The 12,252-nt window shown below is 49.9% G+C and overlaps 1 protein-coding gene across 1 annotated transcript; it reads left to right on the forward strand.

The window, feature by feature from the left end:
* Positions 1–683: 683 nt before the first annotated feature.
* On the forward strand, positions 684–2,336 carry LOC135989625 (inositol 1,4,5-trisphosphate receptor-interacting protein-like 1). Its single transcript, XM_065636589.1, has one exon. It carries the CDS (start codon positions 684–686, stop codon positions 2,334–2,336), a length of 1,653 nt encoding a protein of 550 aa, XP_065492661.1.
* Positions 2,337–12,252: the final 9,916 nt, after the last annotated feature.

Below are 12,252 nucleotides of genomic sequence, written 5' to 3' on the forward strand. Positions count from 1 at the left end.
GTCACCCAATTTTACAATTGGGAAGGGTTTGGGGGGCTTCTGTCTGCTTTGTAAACAGAACCCTGGGAGCCCTGTCCGGCTCGGTGGGTCTGTACATTGTCGGGGTCGGGCTTTGGCTGCCGGGGGGAGCTGTGAGTGGCTGAGCCAAGGTGGGGCGCATGGGCAAGGCTGGCCGGCGGGCGTGCCTGTGACGCGCTCTGGCACCTGTGACATCAGAAGGGACGAGTCCCCACAGGGCGGTATACAAGGGGCACCAGCAGCAGCGCTGCCCCAGTCCGGCCTGGGCCAGCGGTGAGTGCGCAGGCGGGGGGAGGCTGGGCTGAACGGAGGCCGGGGCAGAAACGCGGCCCCCGGGGGTGGGTTCTTACCCTGCATGGAGGGCCCGGCCGCTCGCGGGAGCACCTTGGCCAGGGCACGGAGCCGCCGCCGCCGGGGCTGGGGCAGCCCTTGCTGCCTCCCAGCTGCCTCGGCCCCGCTCCTACCTGCCCCAGCTCCCTGCGGCCCCCAGCCCCGCTCGCCCTGCCCCGCCAGTCCCCTCCCTCCCACCCAGCCCCACTGAGCCCCTTCTCTCCCTTCTCCTGCAGGCCATGGCTATCATGGACATTTTCTTTGTGCTTTGGCAAATTCTTACCCTGAACGTGCAGTCAGTTGGCGATGAGCTGGATGAGGAGACGCGTGAGCGCATGGAGCAGCGTGCAGAGATGCTGAGCCGGGAGATGACTCGGCTGTGGCAGGAGACAGAGGAGATGAGCCAGGAGCAGTGGAGCCCAGAGCAGATGTACCAGCAGCAGACGAACCAGGAGCAGAGCGGCATTCCCTGGGCATCCCTGCTCCTCTCTGCCTTGCAGCACTGGCAGCGCTGGGCCATTGCTGGAGTCCTGTTCCTGCACTTTGGGCTCCGCTGGTGGCTCAGAAAATGGAGCCGTGAGCCAGAGAGGGAAGAGGAGAGCTCTGACAGCGACGTGGAGGAGGAGGAATGGGAAGAACAGAATAATGATGCAAATGAAGCCCAAGAAGAGAATGATGGTGCAAATGAAGCCCAAGAAGAGAATGAAGGTGCAAATGAAGCCCAAGAAGAGAACGATGATGCAAATGAAGCCCAAGAAGAGAATGATGGTGCAAATGAAGCCCAAGAAGAGAATGAAGGTGCAAACGAAGCCCAAGAAGTGAATGAAGGTGGAAACGAAGCCCAAGAAGAGAATGATGGCGCAAATGACCCGGAAAGGTTTCCTGAGGAGCACCTAGAGTGGCCAGTTCAGCACCTGGACAGAGATTGCAAGTCTGTGAGGGCCCTTATGGAAATCTTCATTCATGTCTTCCAGCATTTCTTCTCAAATACTAGTTTCGTAGTGCTGGAAAAAGCCATCGAGGTGGGAAGCGCCTTCGAAGGTTGGAGTCCCCGTGAGGAAGACATCACCTACCGCGTGCTCATGCCCCTGAAGCCCCCACGTGGACACATCTTCCATCTGGAGCCGGGCCCCGTGTCGCCCATGAGGAACTTTCGCATCCGCGTGGAGTTGGTGTGTACCTGCGGGATGGAGCAGCCAGCAGGACCGACACCTTGCTTCCTCCACGACCCCGAAGAGGAGCAGAGGAGGAATGAGGGCCCCAGCATCCTACAGGACCTCTGCACTGACTCCTACCTAGATGTGCAGAAAACTGCTCTCTATTTCCAGATTTTCGTGAGACGTTCCTGGAGGGCTCTGCCTCTTTCAGCCATACGCCGTCTAACAATGCTGCCCTCTGAGCGCTCCTGCAAATTCCGGGTGACACAACGCCGGGGGAAAAGGATTTTAATTGAGTTGCTTTTTGGAGTGCAGGAAGGCAACTCCGACATCTTCCTGAGCAGCCAGTATACAGAGGCTGCCTACACCCCAAGCACAATGTGGCCAGAGAGCTACGCTGTGGCAGAGATTAAGTTCTTCAGGCATATCGCCAGCCAGGCACAGCCCGACAGCTTCCACCTCAGATGCCTGCAGCTCTGCGCCCGCAGCCTGCTGGGCAGAGACTTTTCCACCCATACATTGAAGACGGTTGTGATGCACCTGCTGACCATCATGCCCCTGTCAGAATGGCACAGGAGGCATTTCTTGGAGCGGCTGGAGGACATCATGGGGTACCTGCAGAGCTGTGTGGAGAAGAGATGCCTCAACCACTTCTTCATTGGCAATGACAACGTGCCTGAGGAGATCATCTTGCCCCCTGAATTGCGAATGGCTGAACCACTCAACCTCTTCCAGCACCTGGTGCAGGATCCTGATGCCCATGAGAACGCACTGGTTGAGTTTGAGGAGCTGCGACATCGGCTTCGTATACTGGTTCTCCACGGACGCTGACAGAGGTCTTCCTGCACAGAGCTGTGTTTGTGGAGGTCACAGCTGCTGGCAGGCGACCGTGTCGTCCAGGAAGAAAAACAGAGGGGAGAATGCAGGGCACAGAGATGAAAGGGAACACCCTGCGCAGCAGCCCTCTGCCAGGAATAGCAGCGTTCCCCTCTCGATGGTCTCCTCAGCACAGCAGCCAGTTATGACAAAGCGGATTTTCACCCTGCTTTCCCCTCTCACTCTCACGGCCACGGTGGCGATTTCTCATTGGCCCAGATACTCTTGCTGGGAGCTCTGGCGGGGCAGGGACCAAGCGAGAGGCACCGCTCCATGTGCCTCTGTGTGTCCTCTGGGGTCTGGGGGACACTCTGCCCACCCCAGACAGTCCCCGGGGAGCTGGTGCCACAGAACCCAGCACGCTGGACACGGGGAACACGCTGATCAGTCGGCAGCGGGAACTGGTGCCGCACCTTTCCTCCCCAGCAAACGCACACGCTGGGGAGAGGGACCCGATGCAGCTGAAGAGGCCATCGCGAGGAGGCTTGTGACAGGGACTCTGTTACCACCCGGACAGCAACTGCCCTCTCTCTTCGACAGTGTCCATTCCATGCCATTCCTTCTGGGAGCTGTACCATGTGCAAAGTTGCCAATAAGAGTTGTGTTTGAATAAACGTTGTGTTGGGAGTGTTTGCATCACTTTTGTGGGGATCGTGGGCATAGGATGCTGACTGCCCAGCTGCCACAGAGTCAGGGAGCATTTTGCAGAAGAGCTGATGTGGTGGCCTGTGGTCTCTCTGATTCTGCAAATCAGGCTCCTCCTTCCATCCATGCTTCTTCATCGGGGCAATGAGAAAAACCCATCAGCCTCTGGAAGACGGTTCTTCCAGTGCAGCAGATGGAGCAGAGGATGCAGGAGCACAGTGGTGTGGCCTTGGGAGCACTGTGCTTTTCTGCCTTGCAGCAGTGGCAGGTCTAGTCCTTCTCCTGCTCTTTGGGCTCTGCTGGCGGCTATAGAAAAGGACCTGTGCATATGTCAGCATCAGTGAGGAGGAGAGATCCAGTAGAAACACAGCACAGGAGGAGGAAGAGGAGGCAGGGCTGAGAAGCAGGAGGAAGAAGCAAGTGAAGAAGATCCCTGTCATGATAGTGATTTGGGCATGGTTTTTGAAAAGCACATTCAGTATCCAGTACAGAACACGGCCAACAAGTGCCAGGTGGCAGAGGAAGTAGTGGTGACTTCCTCCATGTTTTCAGATTGCTCTTCTTCAATAGTTTCTTCCTCGTGCTGCAGCCAGTCATTGAGGCGGGCAGCGCTTTTTAAGGCTGGAATCCTTATGAAAACGATGCTGTCTACCACCTGCTTGTGCCCCTGCATCCTTGGCCATGCCTCCCACCTCGATCTGGGCATCGTGGAGGAGGTGCTGGCGAGAGACCCCTGCAACCATGAGGAGCTGCAGCATGCCTGGACAAGGGAACATCTGGTGGAGAATGTGTTGAGGATGTTCATATCCCTGAGGATGCACTGACTAAATATCACCCTGTATCACCCTCTTCCAGGTTATGGTGCTGCCCTTCTCCCACTAATGCAAACTTCAGCTAGCTGACTGCTTCAACAGGACCCTTTTCATGGTGTGGACAATCGGTGGGGAGAAAGGCGACTCGGACATCTCCCGGAGCATTTGGTAGGCTGAGGTGGCTCTACTGGCGTTTACTTTCTCTCTGATAGGATTGTGCTTTTTCAAGTAGCATTTGGTCATCTCATGATATCATACTCATCCTTCATGGGTCCTTAGGATTTTAATCTATATCTTTTGGTTTTCAATTGTCTTTAGCAGAAATGGTACCCCTTACAGTAGCTAGAGCAAACACATGAAAGCTGCCTGCCTCTTTCTGTCTAGATATTTATCACACACAGTTTGGCAATATTTAGGTCATTGTATTTATATAGTGTTTCTTTCATCCCCTCTTTACGGCAGACGCCAGTAAACACCCTGGACTGTGGCACCCCTCCTGCCCAAGGCACATGTCAAGGTGTCTTTTATACTCCCTCTGTTCTAACTCTGAAATTAGTTTCTGTCCCCAAAAATAGGAATACTATGCCGGGTAGGACACCTCTTTTGAACGTGAGGGCTTTAAAGATACACTCCAGATGTGTTCACATGTAGGAGGAAGGAACCGCTCTGCTGCCAGGTGGTTGTACATATTGCAGGTGGAAAACCTAACTGCTCTCAGCAGTAGTTCCCACCAACTTTGCTGCAAACCCTGCTCGTGATCCTGTTGCAAGAGGCACAAGCTCAGACAGGCAGCAGCGCTCCTGTGGGCTTTCTGCATTGGTGTAGATTTTTCTTAACACTTGAGTAGACTTAAAGGAACTGCTGTGTTTTGGGAGGGGGTTATTGATGGATTTAAAGGAAAACAATTCATAGAATCAGAATACCAGTTTAGAAGGGAACACATGGATTATCTAGTCCAACCTTTCTTGGCAAAAGCACAGTCTAGGCAAGATGGTCCAGCACCCTGTCCAGTCAAATCATACAATTGTTCAATGTTGGGAAATCACCACTTGCCTTTGGAAATTATTCCAATGGCAAATTGTTCTCTTTGTGGAAAATTTTCCACTTACGTCCCATCACAATCTCCCCAGGCATAACACAGACCCATTACCCTTCATCTTTTCTATTGGACTCCTTATAGAAGCGATTCTCCATTGTCTTTGCAGTCACCCTTTAAATACTGGAACATAGTGATAAGGTCTCCCCTAGACCTTCTTTTCTCAAGGCTGAACAAACCCATTTCTTTAAGCATTTCCTCATATGACAGGCTTGTTTTCTGTAGCAGTGTTGCTTTTCCTTTGTTTAAGACTCCAGAAGATACCTTCATGTGTGCCAGCTTTTGAAGGCTGCTCTCATAATTCACCTGGACTGGTGTTCCCTCTGGGCTCCCAAACATCTGCACTGTTCCGTGGAAACTCCCCAAACCACAGGTGTTGAGCAGGAGTCTCCAGCAAGATGGTTTGGTCTTCTTAGTCCCCCTCCATGCAATTCTCAGTTCCATCTCATTAGGGTTTTTGCCCTGGTCTTTGATTTTTCACAGTCCTCATTCTCTCAGTAATTCTCATGCATCTTGCCTACACTTCCAGCTTTGGCCACACATACCCATCACCAGGTGAGTGCATCACACTTTTGGGGGTGTGGTTAATAGGTAGTGCCCTGAGGTCCCAGTCATCCAAATATGTTGAATCACCTCCCTTGCACTCGAGGAGTTGACTCAGCTCTCAGCACTGACATGTACAACTTGTTCTTCTCTGGTCTCTTCATGTGGGCTCCTGGGGAAGAGCATTCTCCCTCCTTTGGTGTGTGAGCATACTGTGTGTATCTCAACTGAGCTGGCTTCCACCTGTGGTAACACACCCGTGGGAGTGAGTGTCTGCTCAGTGGGCTCACTGTCACATCCCCTGGTATTGCTACCACTCTCCACAGTGTGACTTTGTGTGCCAGCATCCCTCAGCACATCCCTTTGCCCAGGCACTGCTTCAGCCACCAGAGGACAGAAATGGGGATGAACTGGCTGGCCATCAGCCCTCCTTAGTGATGCTGATCTTTGGCTGGTGTGCCCTGCTCGCTATGTGCAGTGAGGCTTGAGCAATACCGCAAGTCTTCCCCGGGATTCAAGTCCTACCTGATTCCTGCCCAGCTGGGGAAGGCAGGCACTGTGCTTGCAAGGCTTCACCTTTAACAGAGCAGTCAGACTTTGATTACCAGTACAATAGCTCAGTCAAACAGAGGTCTCGTTTTACAACATCAAGTCAGGTTAATACATTACAGGGCTCATTGACTTGATAACATAGATGGAGAGAAGGGAACAACATCCTGTCTTGTTGCTTGATAGACAGGAAAAACGTCCTTCTGTCTGGGATAGACAGCATGTGAAATTCTCTGCAGTTTCTGCTATTCTCATTCTCTTTGGTATATCTGGTATAGTGCACCATGCACCTTAATACAACATAGAAATATCTTATAAAGAGAGCTCCTTTCAGGTCAGCAACATAGACATGAATGGCCTCTAGCTGGAGCCAGAGAATTACATATTCCACTACAGTCCTGAAGAAGCATAACAAGTGAATGGCTGAAGACCTAAAATCATAGAATAGCTGGGGTTGGAAGCTCATCTATTCCAACCCTCATGCCATGAGCAGGGACATCTTCACCCAGATCAGGTTGCTCAGAGTCCCGTCCAGCCTGGCCTGGGATGTCTCCAGCGATGGGGCATCCACCACCTCTCTGGGCAACCTGGGCCAGAGTTTCACCACTCTCAGTGTCAATAATTTCTTCCTCATGACCAGCCTGAATCTCCTCTCCTTTAGTTTAAAACCATTACCCCTTGTCCTATCGCAACAGGCCCTGATAAAAACTCTGCCTCCATCTTTCTTACAGGTCTATCTTTCTTGTAAGTCATAGAAGAGGTACCACTTGAAGCAGCAGTCTGTTCAGTGAAGGACTCTCCCCTGCTTCTGGGACATTGGTGCCTCGCATGAGTTACTGCAGTGCCCTTGTGGATGCAATTGAGTGGCTGCACTCGCTCTTAGAATCATAGAATGTCCTGAGTTGGATCAACTCAGAAGGATCATGAAGTCCAACTCCTGTCCCTGCATAGGACCCCACAGTTCACACCATCTGTCTCAGGACGTTGTCGAGTCGCTTCTTGAACACTGTCAGGCTTGAGGCCGTGACACCTCCCTGGGGAGCCTGTTCCAGTGTCCAGCACCCGCTGGGTGAAGAACCCTTTCCTAATGTCCAACCTAAACCTCCCCTGGCACATGGAAAGCTGCCTGATGGAAAAGGATCTGGGAGTGTTGATTGACAGCCAGCTGAATATGAGCCAGAATGTGCCCAGGTGGCCAAAAAGGCCAACAGCATCCTGGCTCGTATCAGGAATAGTGTGGCCAGCAGGACTAGAGAAGTGATTGTGCCACTGTACTGGGCGCTGGTGAGGTCCCACCTCGAATCCTATGTTCAGTTTTGGGCCCCTCATCAGAAGAAGGACATAGACGTACTAGAGAGAGTGCAGAGGAAGCGATGAGGCTGATGAGGGGCCTGGAGCTCAAGTGTGATGGGGAGCGGTTGAGGGAGCTGGGGCTGTTTAGCCTGGAGGAAACGAAGCTGAGGGGAGACCTTATCACTGTCTACAGCTACCTGAAAGGAGGTTGGAGCACGGAGGGTGTTGGTCTGTTCTCCCAAGTAGCAAGTGATAGGACAAGAGGAAATGGCCTCAAGTTGTGCCAGGGGAGGTTCAGATTGCATATTAGGAAGAAATTCTTCATGGAAGGGGTTGTCAGGCACTGGAACAGTCTGCCCAGGGAAGTGGTGGAGCCACCATCCCATAGTTGGTCCCTAGTCACACCTGAGCCAACCCCTCCATAAGGCTCCAGCGATACAAAGGCAGCAAGCTGTAGTCTAAGCTGTATTGCATTAGCAGCTTGTCAAGCTTGCCTGTTGTCTATTGTCATCCTTCATGCTGCTGTAAATCTGATGTGCTTTGATAGGGAATTCAGGGTTTGCCCAAACTGGGGCCTTGCTGAATGCAAAGACCACGGAAGGGCTCTGACTTGTGCTGGCAGCTGGTAGTCCCATGGTGGGCAACAGTGCAAGTGGGGATTTCTTGGCTGCAAGGATTCCATCTGCAAAGTCCAGCCTTGCACGTTAGCAAAATTCATACTGACATCCTGGGACATTTCAGAACTTTTATTCCACACCCTAAAATTTCGTACAAGGAAAACTCAGATTTTTCCTTCTGAGTTTACAGTGATGGATTCCTTTGTTTCATATATGTAGTAGAAAGGTTCTCCTCAAATAGAAAAATTTTTGGCAGCCTGAATCTTTTCTCCACCCCCTGCCCCATTTCACACTGGGTCATGCAAACTGTAGTCCAAGAGCATCACCTTCACCTCCCCTGTGATGACCTGGCTTCCCAGCCCAAACCTCCTCTCCCACCATACTCCAAAAGTCAGGCAGTTCCCATACTGCATCACACAATTTTAGCAGTGGGATATTTTTAGGACACGTTAACCTTCCAAAGTGTCCTGCCCCTAAGAAGAGGCTTGAACTCTGGAAGGTGGCTCTTGTAGGTCAGATGCATCATGTGGAAATACTGTCAGATGAACTTAAGCTCTTTTAAAACCGAAATGTGTTGTGTTCAGTGGCACGTTCTGGTTTAGAACTAAGTGATGGAAACAAAGCAACTAAGTGTGGCTTTCCCTAATATAAATGGGAAGTATTTTAGCAAAAGGAAGATTTTTTGTGCGTGTGCAAGAAATACATCTTCCAGAGAGAACCCTTCTGATGGGATATACCTGACTTAATTCCAGCTTGCTTTGATTTTTTTTCCCCTTCTTCCCCCTTCTGTGCCATGCCAGTGGTGCAGCTGCAAATTTGGGATGAAGGTTGCTGTGCACTGCCTGTATTCCTGGAGAAATCCTTTCCCAAAGATGGGGCGACCTTTGCACAACTGCAGTGGCCCAGAACATCAGTACCTGAGTTCAGCATTCTGTTCTTACTCTACCTTATGTAAAAAAACCTAATCCCTGAGTGCCTGAAGCTCATTCCCAGCCAGCCTGAACTGGTGGCTTCAGAGGGTGGCTGCCCAGTAATGCCAATCAGGAATTTGCTCCTCTGATTGCCACATTTCTCCATGTCTCAGAGGCACAACTCCTTCTAGACACACCGTTATACCATCTGTGGGTCAGGCACAGACTCTACAGTATATGTCAATAAGCAAACACTAAACACAGGGTTGTAAGGTATTTAACTTTCAGTTAGACATAAATTAGTTTTATTAAATCCATGCTGTAAAAACATTAGTGGTTTTCTAACAAAATGTAATGTTCATTCCCCCAGACTCCATCCTCTAAATCAGGAGTTCCAGCGACCCAATCCCAACTTTCCCATTGCCTCCACATGCAGTGCTTTTGGGTGGTGAGTTAGGAGCCCCCCTTCTCATTTCAGATAAATTCTCACTGCCAGAAAGATTTTCGGCTCCTTCCTTTGGCCCAAAACATCTGCCTGTGTTTGTGTTTTGTGACTTTGAAGAGAATGTAAAAGGGCTTATTTTATTAACAGTCGATAGACACTTGAAAGCAAAAATGTGGCTGAGAAATGAATCATTCTGCACCTCCAAAGTGAGATTTATTATGGCTCTGAAACTAAGACAGAAATTAACCAAAAGCTAAATGCATGAATCACTCGTTTAAAATAAAGTCAGCACTCAATGACTATGGTATGTTTACTGGAAAAATGAAAGGCAGGGCCATCTAATTTTCTTAATTTAAAGATAATGCGTTGGTCCTTAGCATCTCAATGGACCAGTGAAAGTGTTTCCCTTTATCAGAAAAGGTCTTGTCTGATAATACCCAGATTACTGAAAAGATTTTGTTTCCCACTCTTCCTTTTTTTTTTTTTTTTTGTCTAAAAATCCAAATTAACTTCCTCTGAGGAAATGTCTACTTTCTGTGTTTACTCAGGCAAAGAAGGCCATTGTCTGGGGAAAATTGCTCTGATGGGAATGTGAATGCATTTGCTGAGCTGGGTTACAAGTGGGATGGAGTTTCACCTAAGAGACTACATTCATATAGAGTCTTGGTGGATTCTTTTTTTCCACAGTTCCTCCCAATGCACAATTCACCATCAGGAAAACATGGTCAGCTCCAGCTGCCGCATTGAGGATGCATTTTTTTTTAAACAGTGGTCGCCATCGGTTGCTGCCCTGGGAGCTGGTTCCCTGCAGCTCCTGGGAAGAGGACAAGATGCTCTCTGCCTGCTCTCGTGCCCACGGACTCAGTGATCACAAGCTGCCAGCAAGCAGAGCCCATTTCGCAGGTGAGACTGTCATCAGAGGAGCCCCCACAATAACCCTGATGTGTGTTCTCAGCCCATCTGCTTTGCTTCAGGGCCTGGTTGAGCAAGGATGCCACTTTCCCAGCTGCGTGGCCATGCAGTCTGCATTGTCCTCGGTCCCCTTCAGCTCATTCTAGGTTATTGTCACTGTGTTGTAACTCTGTTTCAACTCATGAGTACCTTCTGTCTTTTCCCTCAAACTGTATAGCACCAAAAATCTCAGTAGGCAGAACAGCTCTGTATTTTTGCTAAATTATTTGTACACAAGATATGCTTTTCCCCATGGGTTGGAAAGGCTCCGTTTCCCATAATAAACACTTCTCTAATGCATTAAAGTACTTTAATTTTCTGTCCTCCTTGGCTTTATTTTCAAAAGCACAAGATCTCTGACTAGAAATAAATGACAGCTTCGCAGTGCAGGGATAAAGCGCCTGGATGAAAATGTTGCAGTGATATGGAAGGGAAATTCAAACATCAACATCAAATCCTTAGACACCTTTGAAAGAGTTTCCTGTTTTTCCAGTCCTTTAGGGCCAGGCGGTGAGTTCACGTAGAGCTTGCTCGGAGCTTACTTACACCAGTAGGCCAGCTCGTGGTGAGGATGGCGTGTCTGCTAATGGTGCCTCGCTGCTGCCGACAACCAGCAGAATTTACAGCAGAAACCCATCCCAAAGAAGGCTTTTTTTTTGCTTCAAATCACATGGCAAAAATGGGCAAGAACTTCAAACACACCATCTTCCAGAAGATAGGGCTGCCCTGCCTCCCAACATCATTCTGCCTGTTTCAGGGGCCATTTGCAGTGCATAGGGCTGCTAACCCATTATGCTCAGCAAAAGACTCTGGTACAGAGCTTTGTTTTCACATGTTGGCCCTTCCCTGGCCCACAAAGCACTACGGTGTCTTTGCATGTGTTGCTGCCGGTTTGGAGCTGGGCTGAGCAAAGATGGTGGTGTCGGCCCGAAGAGAGATTAAGTGATTGCTGAGGAATTTCTTTATCACCATCCTGTGTAAACAGAGATTAGGGACAGAATGTTTTTCTCTTACAGCTGCAAGCCCCTTCTGCAAACAGGAGGGAATACGGTGCTAGGCAGCATTACATAGCCAGCTCCAAGAGTGTTGTTGCAAAACAGGAGGATGTGGACTCATTGTAGCATCCAGGTAAAGTGGGAAGGGCAGTGCAGCTCTGCCTGCAGTGCGTTCTTCCACCAGCAATGCCTTGGGGACCAGCAAGGCACCAAGCCTGCATAGTTGGGTTCGTGTTCGTCCTGGCACATCCCTAGAAGTGATGTGCTCCTCGCTGGGCAGCGTTTGTCCCTAAGGTGAAGATCTCCATAGGCAGTGGGATTACAAACGCCCTAAGGAGATCACAGAATCATAGAATGTCAGGTTGGAAGGAATGTCAAGGATCACCTGGTCCAACCTTTCTTGGCAAAAGCACGGTCCAGACAAGATGGGCCAGCACCCTGTCCAGCTGCATCTTCTAAGTGTCCAATGATGGAGAATTCACCATTTCCCTGGGGAGATTATTCCAAAGGCTGATTGTTCTCATAATGAAAAATTTCCTTCTTGTGTCCAATTGGAATCTCCCCAGGAGTAACTTGTACCCATTAACCCTTGTCTTTCCCATAGGACTCCTTGTAAAAAGGGAGTCTCCACTTTCTTTGTAGCCAACCTTTAAATACTGGAACATGGTGATGAGGTCTCCCCTAGACCTTCTTTTCTCAAGGCTGAACAAGCCTGGTTCTCTTAGCCTTTCTTCATATGTCAGCTTTCGAAGTACTTTTGTCATCTTTGTGGCCATTCTATGGACCCTCTCCAGCCTGTTCACATTTTTTTTTTTTACAGCGGGGATGAAAACTGAACATAGTATTCCAGGTGTGGCTTGACAAATGATGAGTTGAGTGAGATAATGACTTCTTTCTCTCTGCTGGTGACACCCTTGTTGATGCAGCCCAGCATCCTGTTGGCCTTCTGTGCTGCAGCAGCACACTGGTCACTCATACTGAGCTTGATAATATATAGTTTCTGACATAAGAGTT

This window comes from Caloenas nicobarica, chromosome 5, assembly GCF_036013445.1.
Source record: "Caloenas nicobarica isolate bCalNic1 chromosome 5, bCalNic1.hap1, whole genome shotgun sequence".
Taxonomy (NCBI): Eukaryota; Metazoa; Chordata; class Aves; order Columbiformes; family Columbidae; genus Caloenas; species Caloenas nicobarica.

Coding starts and splice junctions, on each gene's coding strand:
- LOC135989625 (XM_065636589.1), top strand. CDS start 684: ATGGAGCAGCGTGCAGAGATGCTGAGCCGGGAGATGACTCGGCTGTGG.